The sequence below is a fragment of the Eumetopias jubatus genome, unplaced genomic scaffold (genome assembly GCF_037043125.1).
Source record: "Eumetopias jubatus isolate StellerSeaLion01/CBP00866 unplaced genomic scaffold, mEumJub1_p1.0 scaffold_5, whole genome shotgun sequence".
NCBI classification, from domain to species: Eukaryota; Metazoa; Chordata; class Mammalia; order Carnivora; family Otariidae; genus Eumetopias; species Eumetopias jubatus.
The window spans coordinates 48977727-49003692 of NW_028274811.1; the positions used below are offsets into that span (position 1 = coordinate 48977727).

At 36.5% G+C, this 25966-nt stretch overlaps 2 protein-coding genes across 4 annotated transcripts in view; one reads left to right on the plus strand and one right to left on the minus strand.

Moving 5' to 3' along the window:
• The window catches only part of SREK1IP1 (SREK1 interacting protein 1), a 42575-nt gene extending 38257 nt beyond the window's left edge, over nucleotides 1-4318 (minus strand). Inside the window, exon 1 of the mRNA XM_028123882.2 lies at nucleotides 4144-4318. Coding sequence (XP_027979683.1) covers nucleotides 4144-4156 — 13 coding nt within the window. The 5' untranslated portion in view covers nucleotides 4157-4318. The remainder of the gene's footprint in view (nucleotides 1-4143) is intronic.
• A 255-nt stretch (nucleotides 4319-4573) lies between these two features.
• CWC27 (CWC27 spliceosome associated cyclophilin) overlaps nucleotides 4574-25966 on the plus strand; it is a 208757-nt gene continuing 187364 nt past the window's right edge. For 2 of the 3 annotated variants that reach the window (XM_088023327.1, XM_028123881.2), the window contains exons 1-6: nucleotides 4574-4817; nucleotides 13796-13892; nucleotides 19641-19753; nucleotides 22528-22671; nucleotides 24082-24180; nucleotides 24818-24921. In XM_088023327.1, the coding sequence (XP_087879453.1) occupies nucleotides 4776-4817; nucleotides 13796-13892; nucleotides 19641-19753; nucleotides 22528-22671; nucleotides 24082-24180; nucleotides 24818-24921 (599 nt within the window). In that variant the 5' untranslated portion in view covers nucleotides 4574-4775. The remainder of the gene's footprint in view (nucleotides 4818-13795; nucleotides 13893-19640; nucleotides 19754-22527; nucleotides 22672-24081; nucleotides 24181-24817; nucleotides 24922-25966) is intronic. The other variant, XM_088023328.1, reaches the window with a different exon arrangement.

Here is a 25966-nt window from a genome sequence, read left to right on the forward strand (position 1 = left end):
AGTTACTAGCTGTGAAACTAGAGTCTGCAGTGTCACTGGCCCATCTGAGAAATGACAGGCACTGGAATAACAGTTATAAAAGGATAATTTTTTAAAAAAGGACAATTGAAATAAAAATAATGGTTATTTAGGCAAGGAAAGGGGGAAATGACAAAGGCGTAAGGGACCTTCCTACGGTGATGGAAATATTTAAAACCCTGATCTGGGTGATAGAGAAATATGAAATTCACAAATAGGGGCCAAGAACTAACTCCTTACCACCCACTCCCCCCTTCCCCAGGAATGACAGGATCAGATATATATTTAAGGAAGATTATTTCAGCAGCAATGTGCAGCATAGACTAGAGAGAAAAGAAAATATGTACTGTTTAGGAGTGAAAAGCAATTGGATGCATTGTGATTTAGAATTCTTTTATTACTAAGATGTTAAAGTAATGTGTTTTAAAAATTTGACTCACTTTTATATGCCAGATGTAATGTTAATTTGGGTACAGAAAATTCCCTATCTTGGCTATATAGATTTTACTGAATGAGAGAAAAAGTTTTTGTGCCAGCAACATCAGTAACATACACTGCCACTGGGTGTCAGGTGGATTCTTCATGGGGAACGGTGAATCATCAACATGACTGTCAGAACTAATGTCAACAACTGTGAATGGGCAAAGTAGTTTCTAAAACAAAGTCAACTTCACTGAAACCTGTATTTAAATCTCATTTTTATTTTTTATTTTTTTAAAGATTTTATTTATTTTGAGAGAGAGAGAGGAAGAGAGCGAGCACAAACGGGGGGAGCAACAGAGGGAGAGGGAAAAGCAGACTCCCTGCTGAGCAGCGAACCTAATGTGGGGCTCCATCCCAGGACCCTGGGGTCATGACCTGTGCCAAAGGCAGATGCTTAACTGTCTGAGCCACCCAGGCGCCCCTTAAATGTCATTTTTAAAATAACAACTAAGAGTCTACGATTTCCCGAAGAAAGTACACATTTCATTGTGTTGCCTACGTAATGGTGTATGCTTACACATAATGCTGTGGAAAAACAGCTGAAGTAGGCGACCATAAAACAGAAGAGGCTGATTTTCACTTGTGGAAAGCATCCTCGTCACTTTATAGTCTTATCTCATAATAATCACTAGCAAGACCACCCGATAAATGCCACACTGAATCCATATGAGCATTATACCTAAAAATAAAAGAGCATAACTTAATACTTGGCCTTCTCAATAATTATCTCAAATGGTTTCTGATGGAGCCTTATTTTTCTTTAATCCACTACCTGGATCGATCACACAAGAAATTATCTCAACATTTTCTGTATCTCTATTTCCTAATGGTACTTGCATTGTACTCTTACAGTGCTGTCATGTCTATTATCTCAATTTTTGCTGGGTTTAAACAGTCTTTCCATGTCTTGCCATCTAGCTTAATGGCACAATTTAAGATTATTACACTTTGGAGTATTATTTTGAATCAGAAGAAGGCTAACATATCTATAACACTTGTCTAAGTTTAAGGCAATTCCAATAAGGACTTTTTAAAAATCACTTTTTTTTCTTCTTTCTTAAGCACCCCATTTTTATTACTAGACTTGAGTTTCATGAGAACACAAGATGTGATGTTGTGTCCCCTAGAGTGTCTATACCATGTAGGTGCTCAAAACGCTTGCTCAAGTAATAAAACCAACAGTGACAGCAACTCAACTCTAGATGTAGTGGTGCAATACAAGGATCACCAGGGCTGATGTGAAGGTTCAGGACGCCTAGGCAATCTACTGTGCAGACCGGCCTTCCTCTGCTAGCTCCTTACAGGTTGATAAGCTCCAGGCTGCAGCCACAGACCCTTCCTTCACACCCTACTCACTCCACCTGAGCACAGGCAGCCACTACAATGGTCTTAACTCCTATTACATCTGTGGATGACTCAAATTGTGGTCTTCGACTCTGGCTTCTTTCCTAAGCTACAAATTTTCTCTTACTACCTACTAGATATTTCCATTCATATGTCTGACTATACCTTAACACAAACCCCAAACTGAAATTCTCATCATCCCCCTAAAACCTGCTCCTTCTCAGGTATTGCCTATATTAGTAAATGGCCCCACCCAATCCAGTAACAGTGAAACCCCACTTCCTGTCTTACCCACCTACACTGGATCAATCACTGATTCCTAGTGAGTCTACCATCAAAAATCTATCTCCAATCCATGTACTTCTCTCCTTTCCTGATACCATACCTGAAGCATCACCATAACTTACCAGAATTTACTAATTGGTGACCTTGTCTCCAAACTAGCTTCCTTCCAATCTACTGTACAGCCAGAATGATCTTTCCAAAATATGAATGTCTTAAAACTCTTAAATGGCTTCCTATAGTCCTTGGGAAAATATCCAAACTGTCATGGCTTACAAGGTCCTTTAAGAGATGGAAACTATCTTGTAAAATATACTATAACATGGCAAGATGAGTAAGTGCACGGGGCCTAGAAGAGCCCCACTGACCTGTCACTTACTATCCCTTAATCAGCAAGTGATTTGATTTGTTTATCCCTCAGTATCCTCATATAAAATTGAAGTATTAATACTTATCTTACAGTGCGGACTGAGATTAAATGAGATAAAATACAATGCTTGACACACTGACACATCTGATACACAGTAAATGCTACTTACACATCTGATACATTAGTAAATATTAGCTACTGTTATTAACTCCCTAGTTAATTTCTCACTTCTCTCCCATTTGTATTCTGAGTTCCATTTATAGGGAGTATCTTTTACTTCTTTTATTTCCTCTTCTCATACATTTCCTCTTCCTTTACATATCCAGTCCCTCAGGGGGCAACTTCCTCTGTCACCACTCCAACCCTCCTGGAATTCTTCAAGATTCATCCTAAATGCCACATCCTCTAGGAAGTCCATCTTCCTAGCCCCTCCAGTCTTCTGTGAGGTGCCCTTACTATGTGCTCCTGAAGGCTTCAAATTTCCCCTGCCATACATGTCTGACTTTCTGGTCCTTCCTCTCTATTGCTAAATTCTAAGTTCTGTGTGAAGAGCAACTGTCTTGTTCACCTTTGTATTCCCACTGCCTAGCACATTGCCTAACACGTGGTAGGCACTTTCAGTAAAGATTGTTCTGTGTATGAATGAGTGTATCTTTCCTCTCTCTTAATTCCGCCTCCTCCCAAAACTGCAGTGGTTAGAAAAGCGCAATATCCTTCTAACAGTGAACCGTAAAATATAGTTCGGAAAAGGTTGCCACGGTACAAACATGGTTAAACAATACTGGGAAGGGTAGGTTAAAACAAAGTTAGGGCTTCTGAACCACAGCACTTCTTAGTCTTTCATATACTAAAGAGCATAGTGAATCTCCAAGCTGTAGGTTTGGGGGTGGGGGGTAGGGATATAATTCTCAAAATAACTCCTGCAACCAGGGTTCTTCAGAAGACATCACAGCAAACCTGGTTTAAGCAGATGCCCTCCCCGACTAGAACTTCCAAGCAAGCTGGTAGTTGTGGACCAGAAATCTCTGAAGCACTTATTTCGTAGGGTTCACTGTTTTTAGGTCGGTACCCACTGGACACAGAACCTGAGAGCTGGAAGAAACCACAGACATAAAGGAGCAAATCTTCCTTTATAGATGCACAAAGAGAGGCCCAGAGGGGGAAAGCAACCGGTCCACTGCCACACAGGAACTCCGTACAATAGGAAGAGAGAGTAGAAGCCCAGACGTCAATTTCGTCCCTGCAACTTCCACGACAAACAATGCCTCCGGCTACTTGGGTCTGTCAAGTGTTGCCACCTGAATTTTATTTTCAAGCCATACCGAAGTTAAGTCCGTTTTTCTCGGCTCCTCGCCCCCTAGGCCTCCAGTTCCCGGCCCTCCTCCCCCCACGACACACTTTCCCGGTAATCCATCCAGCGCCGCGGGAGCTCGACTGGGGTGGGGGAGACAGTTTCTGTCGTTCGTTCTTCCCTTCAGAGATTATTTTTGGAGTGTAAACTTTTTCATGTAGACCAAACGAACCTGTTAATTTTAACGCCCCCGCCTCAATCCCCATGGGCGCTACTCCCGAGCCCAGCGCACCCCAACCTACCCTACCCGCTCCCTTCCTCGTCTAGACCTACGGGCCCTGGCGTCGGTCTTCACCTGGGACTGCCATGGCGCTGGTAAGAGGGGTCACAGGAGCCGTAGGCTTTCGAGAGGACGCCCGCCTCCCACCTGCAGCGAGGACAACAAACGGCGAGAGCGGCCTCTTTCTCCCCCCGGCGCCGCGGGACCTCGGTGACAGTACAGGAAGGCACAGGAAGGCCTCCGGCGATAGCGGAACCAAGTCGCGTTGATTCAGTTTCCCGGAGAGTCGTAATACAGAACACACATGGTCCGAACCATTGCTGCATGCTTGGGGGGGTGAATGAGACCTGCACATACGTGTACTGAGGTAAACAACACCAGGATTTATAGACTGCATTTAAAAATTGTAACACAAATTAAGTTAATCTGTGGGTTCTTAATAATATTTTCTCCTTCCCTGAAGGTCATCGGAATCCCCCTTCTCAGGATTAGCGGTGCTCTGGTCCAGGAGCGACATGGAGGCGTCCGTGAGGAACTAGTTTGGTGGAGGGAGAGTGCTTGTTGTTGCAGTCTTGGCGACACTGACAAACTGGAGCTTTCTGCGACCACCCGATTGAAGGAAGGGTGCACTGATCGGTGGACAGCTTTAGTGATTGGCCCTCCGTTCTCATTCCCAATTAGAAGCAGAGTCCTGAGCACTGACCAGCATGAGCAACATCTACATCCAGGAGCCTCCCACCAACGGGAAGGTGAGAGCCTCATCTAGGGTACCGGGGCTCCTCACCGACTAAGGGAGTTCTGGGGTCTTAGCGTTGGAAAAGATCACAAGAAGTCATGTCCCTTACTCTTGCTCTTAACAGGATTGCGTCGAAAACCATCTATTGACACCTCTCAGCAAATACTTTGAAAAAGTCCTCAAATGCTGATTTCTCCGTCTACCAGCCGTCTGGTCCTATTTCTTGCTTCAGCCTAACTCATGCAGGCGTTTTTTAGGGTCTTAGGTACAAACCTAAGTACATTTTAAATTTCGACTTTTTTTTTTTTTCCTTTTTGCTCAACTTGGAAATTACTCTTTCTCCATTCGTTCAACAATCATTTATCGAACGCCTGGTAAGCACCAGGCACTGTACTAGGTGCTGGGGCTACAAAGATGGATGGATAAGGTCTAGTTGTTGCTCTGGAAGAACTTACGATTTTTGGGGGGAGGCAGGCAGGTAGAGAAAAGCCTTGTGATATGTCTGGTAGGCATGCTTAAGGAGAGCAGGAGGCTAGTGCTATGGTACTACTAAAAAGTGAGCAACTGGGAAAGGAGAGAAAAGCTTCATGGATGAGGTCTCTTTTGAGCTGGTCTTAAAACATGAGATGATTGTCAGAGAAAGTAGAGAATGGGAAATGTTCCCACATTAGAATGGGAGAATGATTCCCTGATTGATTTAATGGTCAAGGTATGTCAATTCCCATCTAAGATTTTTCTAGGCAGTATGAGGCAGAGGAGTCAGTAAGTATATAGTATCACCTGAATTCTTAAACTGAGAGCTAGTCTATATCACATATGAAAGATGATGAACCAGCATAATGGAGAAAATAGTGGGGCTGAAACTACATAGTTGAATTAGGATAAATTAAATTTATATCAGATACAATTCTGTTGCATGCTTGTATCATAATTTATGCAATTTTTTGTTGGTCGACATTTTATAATATAATGAAGGCAATTTGAAAAGAAAACCAATAATGCTGTAATTGATATCCCCAGCAAAAATTTCACTGGGTATTTTGAGCTGAGCAATTCTTTTAATTCGTTGTTTGAACTTCTCCTTACTCCTCACCCCTACCTCACATCATTGTGAAAACTCAGAATACCCCTCTTCATATTTCCAAATGTTTATTAAGGGTAATGTCACCCCCAGTTAATAAACACTGGTAGAGAATGGATACATTGCCCATCCTTCTAGGCTGGGCCTTCACTTACCGTTCCTTTCTCTAGTATACTCTTTGGCCTGTTCAAATGTCTCCTTATCAGAGAGGACTTTTCTTTTCTTTTTAAATTTTTTTATTAATATATAATGTATTATTTATTTCAGGGGTACAGGTCTATGATTCATCAGTCTTACACAATTCACAGCGCTCACCTTAGTACCTACACTCCCCAGTGTCCATCACCCAGTCACCCCAACCCTCCCACCCCCCACCACTCCAGCAACCCTCAGTTTGTTTCCTGAGATTGAGTCTCTTATGGTTTGTCTTCCTCTCCAGTTTCATCTTGTTTCATTTTCCCCTCCCTTCCCCTATGATCCTCTGTCTTGTTTCTCAAATTCCTCATATAAGTGAGATTATATGATACTTGTCTTTCTCTGATTAACTTATTTCACTTAGCATAATACCCTCTAGTTCCATCCACATCGTTGCAAATGGCAAGATTTTATTTTTTTGATGGCTGCATAATATTCCAGTGTGTGTGTGTGTGTGTGTGTGTGTGTTTGTGTGTGTACACACACCACATCTTCTTTATCCACTCATCTGTTGATGGACATCTAGGCTCTTTCCATAGTTTGGCTATTGTGGACATTGCTTCTATAAACATCGGGGTACACGTACCCCTTCGGATCCCTACATTTGTATCGTTGAGGTAAATAGTAGTGCAGTTGCTGGATCGTAGGGTAGCTCTATTTTCAACTTTTTGAGGAACCTCCACACTGTTTTCCAGAGTGGCTGCACCAGCTTGCATTCCCACCAACAGTGTAGGAGGGTTCCCCTTTCAGAAAGGACTTTTCTGTTTACTCTGTAAAATAGCAAACCCCATTCATGTCCTGCCTCCCAACATTCTCTGCCCCTCTCCCTTTACCTCTTCAGTTTTTTCTAACTACTTACTAGTTACTGTTTATTGTGTCCTCTCCCTTCCCTTCTCCCCATAGAATGCAAGCACTATGATGGCAGGGACTGGCATCTAGAATGATGCTTGACCCGTGGTAGGAAGAGTTCAGATATGTACTGATTGAATGAATAAATGGATAAATTAATATTCTATTTCTCTTAAAGTATTAAGCATCAGTGAGTTTGAGGTTATACTGCTTCTAGTCAAGGGAAGATTTAGTTGCTTTACTCTGGAGGAAGATTTGACATGGTCATAAACAGGAAAAGCTTTAACATAGATACATGCCTGAACAGGAGATCTTTTATTCAACAAATGTTTATTGAGCAACTAGCACATGCCAACTTCTATGCTAGGTTTTAAGGATACAAGGGAAAGAAAAGCCAGCATTGTCCCTATTATTATGGAGTCAGTGGAATGAAATACACATTCACCAAATAGTCATGCAAATAAGTACAAGCTAACTGTGATAAACACCGTCCTTATGAAACAGAATTGGGCTTACAGAGAATATCAGGCCTAGTCAAAGTTTTCCTTCAAAAACAACTGGGGATTTTTTTCCAGCATAAGGCCAATTGCAGACATCGAAGCTTCAAAGCTGTATACCATAGAGAGCACATGGCAAAAATGTTGGCCTGGAAAGAATTTAAAGAGATATAATAACAAGTTTTCTCAGTCAATGTTTAGTCCCTATGCTGTCTAATGATACATTAGGTACTAAAAGGATAAAGAGATATTCGGAATAAACGGGACAAAGTTCCTCCCTTCAAAGAGCATAGAATCAACTGAGAAATCATTGACACGTTTTATCAGTGGTAGACCCCTGGCAATTGTCTATAAATGTGCTGTGTTTTGCTGTTACTCTGCCTCTGAAGATGAGGCACAGAAAGTACCATTGATAGAAATGTCCTTACACACTCGAGATGAAATTTCCACGTATTATGATCTCTTAATTTAAATTGCATATTCATATATATTTATTCTTAAGAAACATTTTATTATCAAAGTATTATTTAGGAGCCTTAGGAAAAGGAGCCACTGAAACCTCACAAAGTAGAGTTGGCCAAGAGAAATGTATGGATTAAGAAGCCACGTGCCTTTTTTTTTTTAATTCTTTATTTAAATTCAATTTAGTTAACATATACTGTATTACTAGTTTCAGGGGTAGAATTAAGTGATTAATCAGTTGCATAGAACGCCCAGTGCTCATTACATCAAGTGCCCTCCCTAGTACCCATCACCCAATTATCCCTTCCCCCCACCCACCTCCCCTCCAGCAACCCTCAGAGTTGTTTCCTAGAGGTCAGCGTCTCTTATGGTTTTCCTCCCTCTCTATTTTCATCTTATTTTATTTTTCCTTCCCTTCCCCTATGTTCATCTGTTTTGTTTCTTAAATTCCACATATAAGTGAAATTAAATGGTGTTTATCTTTCTCTGACTGACTTATTTGACTTGGCATAATACCCTCTAGTTCCATCCACATCATTGCACATGGCAAGATCTCATTCTTTTTGATGGCTGAGTAATATTCCATTATACAAATACGCCACATCTTTTTTATCCATTTATCTGTCAAGGGACATCTAGGCTCTTTCCATAGTTTGGCTATTGTGGACATTGCTGCTAAACATTGGGATGCATGTGCCCCTTTGAATCGCTATGTGTGTATCCTTTGAATAAATACCTAGTAGTGCAATTGCTGGGTCATAGGATAACTCAATTTTTAACTTTTGAGGAACCTCCATACTGTTTTCCAGAGTAGCTGTATCAGTTTACATTCCCACCAACAGTGTAAGAGTGCTCCCCTTTCTTCACATCCTGGCCAACATCTGTTGTTTCCTGACTTATTTTAGCTATTCTGAACAGTGTGAGGTGGTATCTCATTGTGGTTTTGATTTGTATTTCTCTGATGCCGAGTGATGTTGAACCTTTTTTCCTGTGTCTGTTGGCCATTTCTATGTCTTCTTTGGAGAAGTGGCTGTTCATGTCTTCTGCCCATTTCAAGACTGAATTTTTTGTTTTTTGGGTGTTGAGTTTGATAAGTTCTTTATAGATTTTGGATACCAGCCCTTTATCTGTTAAGACATTTGCAAATATCTTCCCTCATTCCATAGGTTGCCTTTTAGTCTTGTTGACTGTTTCCATTGCTGTGTGAAAGCTTTTTATCTTGATGAGGTCCCAATAGTTCATTTTTGCCTTTGTCTCCCTTGCCTTTGGAGATGTGTCTTGAAAGAAGTTGCTGTGGCCGATGTCGAAGAGGTTACTGCGTATGTTCTCCTCTAGGATTTCCATGGATTCCTGTCTCACATTTAGATCTTTCATCCATTTTGAGTTGATTTTTGTGTGTGGTGTAAGAAAGTAGTCCAGTTTCATTCTTCTGCATGTTGCTGTCCAATTTTCCCACACCATTTGTTAAAGAGACTATCTTTTTTCCATTGGATATTCTTTCCTGCTTTATTGAAGATTAGTTGACCACACGTGCCTTCTTTTTTAATTCAGTATTTTATCAGTGGAAAGATTAAGAAAGTCTGGTAGGCAAGGGGGCCCAACCATGTATGCATTCTTTTTTTTTTTTTTTTAAGAGAGAGAGAGAGCAGGAGCAGTGGGGAGAGGGAGAAGCAGACTCCCCACTGAACAGGGAGCCTGATATGGGGCTCAATCCCAGGACCCTGAGATCATGACCTGAGTCAAAGGCAGATGCTGCTTAACTGAGCCACCCAGGTGCCTCCGTGTATGCATTCTTTTTACTAGGTATAAGTTGACTGTAGCCAAAAAAAAATTACGTAAGAATAATAATTACAACAATAATAGCTACCATTTTTTGAGCATTTACTATTTGTCAGGTACTGTTCAAAGCAGTCTGTGTAGAATAAATCATTTTGTCCTCACAACAAACATAAGAATATTATTGTCCCTATTTTTAGATAAGGAAGTTGAGTAACACATATATTAGATATCATGTCCAAAGTAACAAAGCTACCTTAAGTGGAAAGGTCAGTATTGGCATTTGAGCAACCTGACTCCACAGACTATGAAGGGAGGGATGATGTACATTGGCTTGTTCTTTAGAGCAGTGGTTTCTAAACCAGTGAGTGTACACTTTAGGGGCTATGTAAAACCATGCATGAGATGCAGGGAGAAAAATCTATGTTCTTCTGTTTGTATTTATTTTCTTCTTTCTTGTTTAAATGTAATATTTTATATATAAAAAGGAACATATAAATTCAGTTAGTCATTCAGTCGCTTTTTATATATCATGATGTAATTTTTCCTAATGCATTGCTAAATGGATTTACAGTTCATGGTATCTGGATTAACTAAACCAGTCCTTACAAATTTCATATTAAAAATAATATTAATAATGTAAACATAGGCAAACCATAAGAAAATGGTAGAGCTGATACCTCAGCATGGGAAGTATGTCAAAAATCAGAAATTATTATGAAAATTATTTGAAATGTAGATTTCTAATTATTGTTAATGGCGAACTTTGTCTTAAATGTATATTGTGCCTTGACATATTTATAAGTAAGAATATAAAGCCATTGTTATTTTCAGGACATTTAAAAGCTGAGTGTATAGAACAGGAAGATGGACCTATACAATTTGAAAACATTATACTAAATGAAAGAAGCCAGATAAAAAAAGCCACATACTGTATGATTCCACTTATATGAAAAGTTCAATAGGCAAACCCATAGATAGAAAAAGTAGATTAGTGGTTGCCAAGGGATAGGAGTAGGAGGAAATAGGGAGTGACTGCTAATGGAGACGCGGTTTCTTTTGGGGGTGATGAAATGTTCTGGAATTAGATAGTGGTCATGGTACTAAAAATCACTTTAAAAAGGTGAATTTTTTGGTATGTGAATTATATCTCAGTAATGCTGTTATTTAAAAAAAAGTTTCAATTTACCACTAGTAAAGAAGATTAAGAACTATTTAAAAATACTATTTTTATGTAATCCTTTGAAATGTTTATCTTCTGTGACCCTTAAAATACTAGAGAAAAAAAATGTACATATTTGAGGACTCTGTGTGCCCAATTCCTTACCTCCCTTCCCACTTCCCTTTTCTTCTTTGCTAATGGGGATGCATACTTTGAAAAATTTGGAATCATTGTATTAGAGTTGCAAGGGAGAGAAGACGTGTAGGTTCCCTTTAACAGTAATATTTTATTTCAAGTATACAAGGGGATAATAGGTAAGACAGTACATTGTCTTTTTAGATATACTGTACTTTTAGGATTGGGATATACACCAGTTATCATGCAACATCTGAAGGTGTCACCCAGTGTTCTAGATACAATCTAGGGAGTTACTCAGCCACTCAGTTTACATCCCAGAAATATACCTCCCAAGAAAATGAGAATCCAGTTGGGTTGGTTTGTCATGGTAGAGTCTTTCTTTCTTCTTTCTTTTCTTTCTTTCTTTCTTTTTTTTTCTTTCTTTTGTTCTTTCTTTTTTTTTAAGATTTTATTTATTTATTTGAGAGAGCAAGAGCATGTGCATGTGCACCAGCTTGCGGGGAGAGAGAGGGAGAAGCAGACTCCCTGCTGACCGGGGAGCCTGATGCAGGGCTTGATCCCAGAACCCCAAGATCATGACCTGAGCTGAAGGCAGACGCCTAACCTACTGAGCCACCCAGGTGCTGCCCATGATAGAGTATTTCTTTTGGGTACTGTTTCATGCCAAGCCAAGTTAGAAGTCCTTACCTTCATGAGCTGGTAGAAAAGAGGCTATCAAAGGATTCCATTGACTATAGATGGTGATTTTGAGAATACATTTTAGTAATATACTAACCTAAAATTAGATTAAGAATGTTTCATTGTAAATTAGGAATGGCATGATTTTTTTTTTTTTAAGAGAGAGAGTGGGGGCTGGGGGCAGAGGGAGAGAGAGAGAGAGAAAATCTCAAGTAGACTCCCCACTGAGCATGGAGCCTGGTGTGGGGCTCACTCTCATGACCTGATATCATGACCTGAGCCAAAATCAAGAGTCAGACACTTAACTGACTGAGCCATCCAGGTGCTCCAGGAATGGCATGATTTTGAATGAGAAAGTAGAGTGTTTATATGTAAAAAGATAATTGTAAAATTGTCTTATGGTGTCACAATTTCATGGGTTCATTGTTCTTTAATTTCTTAATTTGCTATGCCAATATTATTGGAAGAAAAGCTGCAAGAATCTTAATTAAAGCGAGTTTAAATGATTGATTTTTAAATGAGTAAGTTTTTCTGATTAAAAAAGGTAATGCTATTTTTTCTTAAGTCCTAAATGATTTCTAAAAATGGTATTTGAAAGATATAAATGTGTAATGACTTATATTGAATGAATTTTTTTATCGAAGTATAATTAACATACAGTGTTACATTAGTTTGAGGTGAATGGTAGAATGAGTCAACAATTCTATACAGTATTCACTGCTCAAAATAAATGTATTCTTTAATCCTCTTTATCTATCTCACCACCCCCACTTCCCCTCTGACAGCCACCGTTTTGTTCTCAGTATTTAAGGGTCTGAGGTTTTTTTTTTCTTTTTTTCTGTTTGTTTTGTTTCTTAAATTCTACATATGTGTGAGAACATATGTATTTTTCTTATTGTGTTGGACTTACTTCATTTAGCATTGTTATACCATCTTTCTCCATCCATATTGCTTTAAATGGCAATATTTCATTCTTTTATATGACTAATATTCTACTACCACATATATATGTGTGTGTATCTTTGTATATATACATGTACATTTACATATATACATGTACACACACATACACACACACACATCTATACCGCTTCTTTTATCCATTCATCTATGGATGGACACTTGGGTTGCTTCCATATCTTAGCTATTATAATTACTGCTGCTATAAACATAGGGGTGCATATATCTTTTCAAATTAGTGTTTTTATTTTCTTAGGGTAAATACTCAGTAATGGAATCACTGGATCATATGGTAATTCTATTTTCAATTTATTAAGTAACCTCTATACTGCTTTTCACAGTGGCTACAGCAGTTTGCATTCCTACCAACAGTGCATGAGTGTTCCTTTTTCTCTAAATCTTTGCCAACATTTGTTATTTCTTGTCTTTTTGATCCTAGCCATTCTCACAGGTGTGAGGTAACATCTCATTGTGGTTTTGGTTTACATTTCCTTGAGTATTTGCATTGCTCAACTGATTTGAGCACCATTTCATGTGTCTGTTGGCCATCTGTATGTCTTCTTTGGAACAATGTCTGTTTAGGTCCTCTACCCATTTTTAATCAGATTATTTGGTGTTTGTTTTGGTGTTGGGTTGTATAAATTCTTTATGTATTTTGGTTATTAACTCCTTATCAGATATATCATTTGCAAATATCTTCTCCCATTCATTAGGTTACCTTTTCGTATTGCTGATAGTTACCTTTGCTGTGCAGAAGCTTTTTATTTTGATGTAATCCCAATAGTTTATTTTTGCTTTTGTTGCCCTTGCCTGAAGAGACATTATCTACAAAAATGTTGCTAAATCCAGTGACAAATTACTGTCTTTCCCTTAGGAGGTTTATGGTTTCAGGCCTCACATTTAAGTTTTTAATCCATCTTGAGCTTATTTTTATGTATGGTAAAAGAAAAATGGTCCAGTTTCATTCTTTTGCATCTAGCTGTCCAGTTTTTCCAATACCATTTGTTGAAGAGATTGTATTTTCCCTGTTGTACTTTTTGAGTATACCAAGAAAAGCCCAGCAAAGTTTTTAATTTTAATTTTAACTTTAAAATTGAAAACTCATTAATGAATGCTTCAAATTGAGCAGCCTTTCAACTAATTATCAAGCCAAAATGATAATTTAATATAATGATATTATATTCTTTCTACAGGTTTTATTGAAAACTACAGCTGGAGATATTGACATAGAGTTGTGGTCAAAAGAAGCTCCTAAAGCTTGCAGAAATTTCATTCAGCTTTGTTTGGAAGGTAATCATAACTCTTGAGTTTTATTCTGTAGGAGAAATTTTATTAATTTACAAATAAACTGAAGTGTGTCTTTCCACAACACTGAAGCCTGCTGTTAAATGGTGGTGATGAATGATAGGAGTTGATATGAGTGATATGGTGTTGAGCTACTCTGTCAGGAAATAGAGAGAGGAAATAAAGACTGTCTTTCAAATCTATGTATCTTTAGCAGAGAAATTTATCTCACCAGTAAAACTTTGATCCTTTTTTATCTTTTTGTCTATTCCCCACTTCTTTCATCCTCTAAAGGTACTCCCTAAGATTGCCTTGAGTTCTCCATTTTCTTTACCCTTCAGTTGTTACTTCTATCCAAGTAACTATCAAATTTAGAATTCCAGCCATTTCCTCTCTTCTTCACTTTAATTTACATATCCAAGTGCCTAGTGGACTTTACTCCTGTCTTCCTCTGCCAGCTATAACTAAACCAGATTGCCTTGACTTTCACCTGCATAATTGTGATTGCCTTTTACCTGGTCTTTCTCTCTGTCATCTTTAATATGTTTACCCTCTTATTTATTCATCTGGCAGCTGAATCCTCAGACGGCTTGGCTTCCTAGCTTTCCAACTTTGTTTTTCATTGCACTAAATAACCATATGGTTTCTTTCACTTGACTATTATTTTTATTTCCTGAGCAGTCCCTTCCCATTTTCACTTTCACACATCCTCATATCTTCATTCATAACCTCAGTCTCCTTTTCGGAATACTTTTTCTTTCCTTCTTTACTGTTTAAGTCTACCCACTTTTAAATCTCTGTCGAGAATTCCATCTTCTCCATGAAGCCTTCCATCCAGCATTCAGTGATGTCATTATCAATGTTTCCAGTATGATTTTAGATTGAGACACAAAGTGACTATTTTTCATTCACTAAACTTTACAGAATTATACATCCACTTGAGTGTTTTCTTCTTCAGAATATTCCCTTATAGAACTAAACATTCTAAATATTTTTGTAACTTGTTGACTTTTAGAATACATTGAGTATGGTTTCGAATATCTCCAGTGATGGCAATCATTGTCTTTTTAAGTTATATCTGATTTGTAGGGACAGACAAGGTTAATCAGGTATCAGAAAACAGCATTTTGAGTCAAAAGCAAGGTGTGAAAGAGAACCTAATATAACCAGTAAGAGGGTACAGCAAGAGCTCTCCAAATAATAATTACACAAATAGATAATTACCAGGGGGAGATTTAAGATATAAAAATACACAGACCCCCCCCAAAAAAAAACTGCCAAAAAAAATAGAACTACATCTGCAAAGACCATTATTAATAATTGCTATGGCAGGCAGGAAGGAAATTGAGTCAGACAGATAGTACAGAGAAGCCTCAAATAACTATCAACAGAACCAAGAAACACAGTAGACACAGAGAAGTCAGACTTGTTTCTGGAAAGAAGTTTTGAAGACTCAAAAGCTCAGATTTTACAGGGGAAGAGTGAAAGTACAAAAACATTAGAAAGAGTGAACGGTAATTAATAATCCATGACCAGGTGAATGGAAGAAACAGAAAACATCTGGATATAATATGATAGTGAAGAAGAAATAAAGTTCTTAAGTTAGGTCATGGTGGAACTTAATTGGAACAACAAAAAATTATTCCCCTACTTATAAGAATACAAGGAGACAGAAAAAAGAATAGGAAAATCATAAGAAAAATAACTAGAGCAATTCTCTTAAATTGAACAGGTGAAAGACAGAATTATTACTGCAAAAGCTAACAAGAAGCCTGAGAAGACTAATTTAAATGAAGATACTCCCAAATTAAAGTCAGGGTTTTAAAAATACAATTTAGAGAACCCCATTTTAATTCACTAATTCTATGATTTAAACAAGTCATGATATTTCTAAATCTTAAAACATTCATATCAGTATTTACTTCAAAAAGGGTTGATTTCCAGAATTAAAAAGGAAATGAGTAAAAACCAGGAAGGTGGAACATGACATATATATGGCAGTTAAAGGGAAGTTTTTAGTTGTTTTTTTAGCTTTGCTGAGGTATTATAGACAAATGAAAATTGTATATATTTAGGATGTACATGATTTTTTTAAGTGTACAATGTGATGATTTAAGACACATATACACTGTGAAATGATTATCACAATCAAGTTAAGTAACATATCCATCACCTTACATAGTTACCTTGTGAGTGTATGTGTGGTGAGAACACTTGAGATCTACTCTCTTAGTGAATTTCAAGTATACAACACAGTACTGTTAATTATAACTTCCATGCTGTACATTGGATCCCCAGAAGTTATTCATTTTATAATTAAAAATTTATGGGGTGGCTGGATGGCTCAGTCAGTTAAGCATCTGCCTTCAGCTCAGGTCATGATCCCAGGGTCCTGGGTTGGAGCCCCGGGTCAGGTTGGGCTCTCTACTCCACAGGGGGTCAGTTTCTCCTTCTCCCTCACCCCCTCCCCCTTCTCATTCTCTCTCTCTCTCTCGCTCGCTCACTCTCAAATAAAGAAATAACATCTTTAAAAAATTAAAAAGAAATTTATACCTTTTGACCAACATCTCCCCATTTTTCTCACCCACCAGCACCTGGCAACTACTATTTTACTCTCCAGTTCTATGAGTTTGACATTTTTTTTTTAAAAGATGTTATTTATTTATTTGACAGAGAGAGACACAGCAAGAGAGAGAACACAAGCAAGGGGAGTGGGAGAGGGAGAAGCAGGCTTCCCGCAGAGCAGGGAGCCAGATGTGGGGCTCAATCCCAGGACCCTGGGATCATGACCTAAGCTGAAGGCAGACGCTTAACGACTGAGCCACCCAGGTGCCCAAAGTTTGACATTTTTAGATTCCACATACAAGTGATATCATACAGAATTCATCATTCTGTGTCTGGGGGAAGTTTTTAGTTTTTATGAAAATGAAAGATCTATAGTTACATAGACTTAATCTTGGATTTCAGCTTTTGGGGAATAGGTAAACATTTAAAAGTGAGTGAAAATTTAAAAAAATTTAAGTTTAAGAAAAGGTTTAAGAAGCTAGAAGGAAAGGGAAGCTTGTTGCTTTTGATAATTTTCTTGGTTCCTCTGAAGTTTGAGGAAGGAATAAAATTTTAGGTTAGCAAAACAAAGTGGGAAGCAGAAATATTTGTTTAAAAAAACAAAGAGGCTAAAATAAATAGGGCAGACAGATAACAAATGAATTTTAAATAAAAAGTTATTCCTTAAAGTATTTATAAAATTAAACAGAAACACCAGATTCTGGAAGAAATACACATAAATCACTTAAAAATGCAGATGTAAATTCCTATATTATACTTGGCAGAAATACAATTAGACAAAGTATATTATGATATCCATATACTGTATAGCCAGAAATACAAATATAATGGAAAATACCAGAACCACAGCAGCCAAATAGGAAATTTAATATTTAAGATACATGAAAATTTCTTTCTTCAATAGTGGAGAAAAATCAGGAGACTATTATGAATACACATAATGAAGTTATAAAACCTCTTTCTTCAAAATACTTATGGGAATGATACATAAACATTTAAGAAGTCAAACATTGCGGGCAATATAATCTATTATGGTACATAGTAAGCTAGAAGGACAACCATAAATGCATAGTTCAGCAGTATTATTAATATGTTATATGGAAATAGAAATAGTGGAGATGAATTTTGTGGACATTTAAAATTTTAGCTGTAGTAGATTAAATACAAAATTATGGTGTAGAGAAATTATAGAAAGTCCCTACTCAATATATATAGTATTATAATAACTTCATTCATCTAACAAGAGTATAATTAGGAAAATTAAAAAAGTTTAAAGTAAAAAGCCAATTGAAGGGCTTAACAGGAAATAGGAAAAAGGAGTAAGATGGGTAATTTTAAAATCTGAAAGCACAAGTAATGAAGATCTCTTTCATGTCCCCCTTCCCTCACATCTAATAGATTACTGAGTCTTATAGACCCTGCTTCCTAGAGAATTCTTAAATATGTGCACCTCCGTATAAGTCACAGTCAGGTTTTACTCTTGGGACAATAGTTGCTTCTCACTCTAGCCTTTGTCGTTTCCATTCCATTCTTCTTACTGAGTTTGAGTGATCTTTTGAAAAAGCAGATCTGATCAAAATGTTGATTGACTGCATATTAGGGACCAAAGCTTTCTGATATAGACTGGGGTATGTTATATATTTAAATTTGTAGAATTTAAGTGAAAATATTAAAGTTTGACCTGGCATTTTTGTTGGACTTGAAAATTTATAGATTACCTCCATATTATCTTATTTAATCTTCAAAACAATACTGTGAGTTAATTTATAATATTTTATAATGAGAAAATTATATGTACATCATCGTGGGCAATAGTTAAAAATACTGTATTGCATATTTGGAAGTTGGTAAGAAAGTAGATCTTAAAAGTTCTCATGGCAAGAAAAAGGAATTTGTAACTATGTGAGGTGCTGGATGTTAGACTTAACTGTGGTGAACACTGCACAGTATAAACATATATTGAATCATGTTGTACACGTGAAACCACTGTAATGTTAAATGTCAATTATATCTCCATTTTTAAGAAAAGGGTGGGAGAAGTATGTTTAAGGCTAGCCAGCCAACAAGATGCATGACTCAGAACTCCTGAATGCTGCATAGTTTTAACCTACTCTGAGTAAATGGTTACTTATAGGAGAGATACTTCTAGACTGTTTTTACAGTTTCTGTATTTAACCAAGGAGCACTTCTTTGCACTGGGGATCTCTTGCCAATATAGCTTTAAAGTATGGATTTTAGGTCCAGATAGATCTTGCAAATGTAAATAATTATATTTATTTACATTTATTTACATTATAATACAGTGGCTGTATTATAGTACTTTATGAATTATGATAAACCATAGTCTTGTTTTGACTCATAAAGTAGGCACTTGATTTGTCTTTGTCATTGAGTGAGTTAGGTTGTGTTTAGGTGCAAGAGAAGACTCAGCTCAATATTATTTACATAATAAAGACATTTATAATCCTGTATGATAAGAAATCTGGTGTCAGGCAGTTCTGCAGCTCAGTGAAGCTTTCAGGGAACTACGCTTTTTCTCCATCTTTCTGCTTTGCAATCCTTAAGCATGTGACTGAGCTAGGGCTACACTCAGTAATCAACACCATCTCCCACCTACTCTGCTGCTACATGTTTTTTGTTTGTTTGTTTTTACAACAATAATAGGTTTTGCTTATTCAGCACTTCCTTCAGGGCTACACATATATTCTACATATATTTTCCTTTTAATATAAGCTCTCTGATTCTGTCAAACCGTAAATATTGCCCTTCTGCCCCCACCAACTTCTTGGCTCAGGATTTACCTCACTGAGATGCCATACTTCTGCCACATACAACTTCTTCTTGGTGAAGTATCCTTAATGATTTCAGGTTCCAGATAATAAGTACTATTGGGAGATTGTATATGATCCCTCTCGTATATTTATAGCTTCCAAATAACATATTTATACATAAACTGTAATCTGGAGTTGGAGAGAATCCTGGAAATAATTACAACACAACAACAACCATGCTTTTTGTAGAAATTGTGCTGTTTGGGGTAGACATTTTATAGTAAGTAGGGAAGAAAGGGTTTGAATTACGAGCCTATTTAATAGTCTGAGAAAAAAATCCTGTGACTCTAATTATATTAACTCTGAAAGCTATACACTTTGTTTTAGACTTTGCTAAATTATTTTAAATTTCTTTCAGCATATTATGACAACACCATTTTTCATAGAGTTGTACCTGGTTTTATAGTCCAAGGGGGAGATCCTACTGGCACAGGGACTGGTGGAGAGTCTATCTATGGAGCCCCATTCAAGGTGAAACTGAATTTTTATTGTTATTTATTTGCAAATCAGTTTGGATTGCTTAATCGAAAATGACTGTGCCCCACGTGAAAAAAATGCATTTCACATTAGTGCACAAAATCTGGTACCTATCACATGTTTAGGATTATACAGGTATAAGAGCAGCACTTCCCCTATCAAGCATTCTAAGTTGTCTTATTGCTAACTTTTATGCTAGATTGAATTTAGGTGGAGCTGCAGGTGGTCATGAGGAAAATGTGAGTCAGAAAAAAACTATATAACATAATTCTTGATATCTGACAATATCTGATCTCTGGAACTCTGTAAATATAAAAGATTTTTAGAACATTTCATATGCCATCCTATTTTAAAATATTTTATTTCACACTATATGGAATTTATATTAATCTGTTTGGACCGTTATAATAAAATACCACTGATGGGTTGGCTTAAACAACAGAAATTTATTTCTCACAGTTCTGGAGGCTAAGACATACAGTACTGGCATTCAGTTTCCGGTGAATGGTCTCTTCCTGGCTTGCAGATGGCCACCTCCTTGCTGTGTCTTCACATGGTAGAGAGAGCGAGCTCTGGTGTCTCTTCCTCTTTTTATAAGGGCACTAGCACTCCTGGATTAGGGTTTCACACTTACGACATCATTTAACTCTTATCTCCTTACAGGCCCTATCTGCAATACAGTCACACTGGGGGTTAGAGCTTCATTGTATGAATTTTGGGGAGACGCAATTCAGTCCAAAGCAGAATTCATTCTTAATTATGCATGACAGACCTTTGTAGCCTAAAATGCATGCCATAACAGGAAATCACAATGGGACAGAAGAATTAGTATAAAAAAAGTTAGAAAAAAGTATATTAATCAAGAATAGGTCAGTGATTTGTTAACTGCCTACATAGATCTAAAAAGAAAAAAAAGATTATCATAGTTAATAATAGTGGGTTCAAATAAAAACTACAAGGTAGGTTATTTATTAATCTGATGGTACCAATATCGTTCTTTGAATGAATAAACATCAGTAGCTCTTAAAATATGAGAATTTTTGAATACATCATGTTTATACTAATGAGCTAGAGGGTCTGGACTTTCTTTTAATTTTTTACTGGGTCACTGTGTGATTCTTGAGAAAAATACTTGAACTGTTTGCTTTAATTTTCAGATGATAATGGCCTTAGAAAATGAGGAATGGTTATAATAAAAAAGTCTCAAATATCACTAAAAAACTATTTTGTATTTTACCAAATTGAGATGTCTCATGATTTTAGATCTTCCACCTAGTAGGAAGCATTTGTTTATTCTATTGTTTGATGTAACAGAATTGCGCTTTCTCATAATTCCTTTCTAAATTGAGATTTTTGCTTATTATGTAATATCGTTATCTTGTTAAGTTTTTCAATTAGGCAATTTTTGATACAGTATAAAGAGTTATGACTCTTTTTTGTTTGTTTTTTGTTTTTTTTAAGATTCTATTTATTTGTCACAGAGAGAGAAAGAGGGAGAGAGAGAGCACAATCAGGGGGAGCGGCAGGTAGAGGTAGAGGGAGAATCAGGCTCCCTGCTGAGCAAGGCACCTGATGTGGGTCTCAATCCCAAGACCCTGGGACCATGACCTAAGCCTAAGGCAGATGCTTAACCAACTGAGCCACCCAGGCATCCCAAGTTTATGACTCTCTGAGCTCAAAGCTTTGACAGTTATTTATTAAGGAAAAAATAACTTTTTTTCTGAAAAGCACTGATTACATCATATGGCTATATTATAAACGAGTCTAGTATCAGGTCTGGATAGAAATTCAGATGCTTACAGGCTAGTGAAGTCAAGTTTAACAGTACTGAAGGAAAGTAAGTATTGGATTTGATTATACTTGAAAATCAGTTAAATAAAACTTTAGCATTTTTTATTAGAAGTTGTATAGAACCTTGTTAACTAAGAGACTAATGTATGTTATGTAGCTCTACCATAGCAGGAAATCCACCTTAGAGAGGCTTGCTCTGGTTCTTTGGAAAACTGGCAAATGGGACCAGTGCCAGTTCAGAAAATATTCAACAAAGACCTTTAAAAAAACAGAGTAAAGCACATAGCACGATTATAGTAGATTCCTTGAATTAAAAAACAAGAAGAAAGGGGGGCCTGGTGGCTCAGTCGTTAAGCATCTGCCTTCGGCTCAGGTCATGATCTCAGGGTCCTGGGATCGAGCCCCACATTGGGCTCCCTGCTCCATGGGAAGCCCTGCTTCTCCCTCTCCCACTCCCCTTGTTTATGTTCCCTCTCTCGCTGTGTCTCTGTCTGTCAAATAAATAAATAAGATCTTCAAAGAAAAAAAAAGACAAGAAGAAAGCCATTTTTTCATGACCTTTAAAATGGAGTGTGGAGGGGCAGTCGTTGAAGACCCTGCAATGACTCAAAGGTAGTTTTTTTGGAGAAAAAAATAGAACATTCTAAAAAGTTAGATAACTTTGAGGGATGGGAATAGGGGAATGACTTAGAAATCTCTTCCCCTTTGAGTGCCCTTTTTCCATGTAAATAGGCAGCTTTCCCATAAAATAGGATAAATTTGTGGTTGAGGATGTTTAGAAGATGCTTACAGGCTAGTGAAGTCAAGTTTAACAGTACTGAAGGGAAGTAAGTATTGGATTTGATTATACTTGAAAATCAGTTAAATAAAACTTTAGCATTTTTTATTAGAAGTTGTATAGAACCTTGTTAACTGAATATGAAGACCCTTATAACTGAGATCATATACTAAACTTTTTTTTTTTTTTAATGCTTCAGGATGAATTCCACTCACGGTTACGTTTTAATCGGAGAGGACTGGTTGCCATGGCAAATGCTGGTCCTCATGATAATGGCAGCCAGTTTTTCTTTACACTGGGTCGAGCAGATGAACTCAACAATAAGCATACCATTTTTGGAAAGGTTTGTGTCCAGTTATCTTCAGCTTCTGTGATACATATGACCAATTTATCTAGAAGCTGCCCTCATAAAAATATTTCCTGGGATTTTGTTTATTATTTCTAAAACTGATGGAATATATTCCTTTTACAGTGAACTATGAGGGACCACCTTAATTTTTTATTTGTAAGTTTCAAATAAGTCATTGATTATGACTTTAAAAATTTTTTTCCAACATCATACTAATGATTTTAGCTACTGTGTCGCTCATCTGATATTGTTTTTATGTTTTCAGAAACCTAGGTATTATCTAGGTCACAACATTTAGTAGTTTAAAGTTTATTTTTGTCGATGATGAATTCCCTTAAAGTGGAAGTCATGTTAATATTAAAACTTTTTACCTGAAATATTACTTTGGGTTGTACCTATTTAATCGTGCTCACATTTAACATCTTTCTTTAAAAGGGGATTCTGAGGTTTTGTTTTTTCACTCTCCCTTCTAAAAAATATATTCCCACCTGTTTAAGTCTTGGGCATGTTAGACATCACTATGTATAGCTCCCTCTACTGGTTCAATAGGAATGGTTTCCCCACAGTCTAGGCAAAACTGGACTTTGTGAGGATGAAAGGGAAAAAAACAGCACAACTGGAAAACTGATATTATTTTAAAACTGCTGAGAAATGTTGAATGAAAGGACCCATGCTGAAAACATGCAATACAATATGGTTGCCTAAAACTTAAAAACATAGGTTAAGAAATAGGTACATTTGAACCACTACAACACAGGTTGTCTGATGTTCATAGATTTTCCTTCCTATTTTTAAAAAAAATGAAAGCATATAATAAAGTGATATTTATATTGTCATTCTGCACCGCTTTTTACAATTGCTAATATATACCTTTCACATTAGAGACACAGTATAGCATAGTGATAAGAATTCAGAAAGCCTGTCACTGTTGGTTCCGTAACGTCTTTGAATTTCAGTTTTCTTATCTAGAGAAGGAGGATAATGACAGTACCTGCTTTTAGGATGTTTGTGAGACTATAAGAAGATAATGTCTGCAAAGCACTTACGTATGATATTGTTATTTGCTTGTTCCACCCAATTCTAAAATCTGAATTTGTTTATTTTGTTTGAATGAAAAGTTGTCATTCAGTACGAGGTTACTTGGCATTATATTTTCACTTTTAATAAAACCTGATGTTAAATATATGTTGGAAGTTTTCTAAAAATGTTATTGAGGGATTGAACTCCCTTTCTGCTTTTTCCCCTGAAGATGAAGTTGCTTTATTTGCATTATTTAATGCATAGGCTCCTATATAAAAATAAGAGATTTCCTTTTAATTATCGGAAAATATTTTCAGAAGCCCTCCCTTATTTCCAAGAATGAATATAAGAGTTTACAGTTAAGTTTTCTTTTTTCTTTGATAGGTCACAGGGGATACAGTATATAACATGCTGCGGTTGACAGAAGTTGACGTAGATGAGGAAGAAAGACCACGTAATCCACACAGAATAAGAAGCTGTGAGGTAGGAACATGATGTCTAAGATATAGCAGTTAAACTATCATGTAAGAGAAGCAGGCTGTTAGTATTTTTAAACTACTGGATAAAGGCTTTATACTAAATTAACATCACAATTCAGATTTTATCTCTGTAATTTAGGCACAATTTCTGATTAAGAATTTTTTTTTTAATTGAAGGTTTTGATTTCAAAGGTGAGACTTTAGCTGATAATCCAATGTATGAAAACCTTGACTTATAAGGGAAAGTTAGAAGAATTAGGCTTATTTAGTTCAATGAAGTGCCTTCCTAGGTAATTTCAGAGTGACCCTTCATTGAGGAAATAAGGTCCTTGGAAGCATTTGATTTGGGGTCAAAACTCTGAGTTTGTCTTGCTTACTAGGTATTATATTTTCTTGAATATTTTTCCCTTTTGTAAAATAAGGATAAAATACCTTTTACTTAATTGCACATAGGATTATCAGGAGAATCCAGTGAGGCCATGTAAGTGGAAGTACTTTATGTAGTAAATATATCACTAGACTTATAATAGTTATGTGAACAAAAAATACAGATGTTAACATTAACGCAATTAAATACTGGTTTTAATTTCTTGTGAAATTTTTAAAAATGGAATAATGTTTTCAAAATATTTTTTCCATAGGTTTTGTTTAATCCTTTTGATGACATCATTCCAAGAGAAATAAAAAAGTCAAAAAAAGAGAAACCAGAGGAAGAAGTAAAGAAATTGAAGCCTAAAGGCACAAAGTAATCAGAAATAATAGAATAATAGAAATTCATTCATTTTGTTTCCTTTTGTAACAACTGTTTACTAGTGAGGGGGAGGCCAGTGTGGACCAGGAAGATATCTGAATTATGAGGGTTTTTTTTTTCTAAATATGCATTTCTTTTATTAAAATACTGTATGTAACTTAAGCTAAAGAAGTATTGTGTCACATGTTTATATGAAATCTGTATTAATAAATATTTATGATCACTGTAGCAATTATGTATGTGAATGTGCTGTTAAGAATTTTTGTTTGTTTTTTTTTTACTTGTTTTTCAATTAATATATGCTCCGTGTAAAAAACTTGGAAAGTCAAGTATGAAGGATATAATGACTGCATGGTTACATAATTTAACTTTTCACTCCTGTTTTGGAGTAAATAAGTTTCAGTATTTTGTGAACAATATTTTTCACATTATTAGTTTTGTCTATTTTATTAAAATAGATATCAGAGAGTTAGATTTCAACTTCTTTTAGTGAATTATAGCATCCTTATTAGTAATTTTAGTGTATTCATAGTTAGATTCAGACAGTTCCAAATACAGTCCTGCCTGACTCCATTTATAAGAAGCAAAGTGTGTTCATATTTCTGAGCTTCAGTTTCCCCATCTTGTAAAATGGAGATTATAATTACAACATCTGGTTGTTAAGAAGAGAAAATGAGCAGGGGAATTTGAAAACACCCAGTGGCATAGGTATTCAATTACATTTGTTTCTTTCCGTGACATCCTACAGTATAAGGAAGTTAAGCTGCTTTTATAAACTGTCAAATGGGAACCATTTCAATAAGCAGTTGATGTCTTGTGGCAAAATAAATTCTTATATAGCGGAGTATTTGATATTCAAGTTTTTGATTCTTTTCTTTTGACTAATTTATCTCTGGGTTAAAGGTCGCAGTCACCATATTCAGATACAATATTTCATCACTATTATTTATCTTGACAACAGCCCAAAAGCTGGGTGTTTTTGTTTTTGTTTTTAATTCATAGCAAATATATTAGGGATGATGTAGTCATTGATTGCATC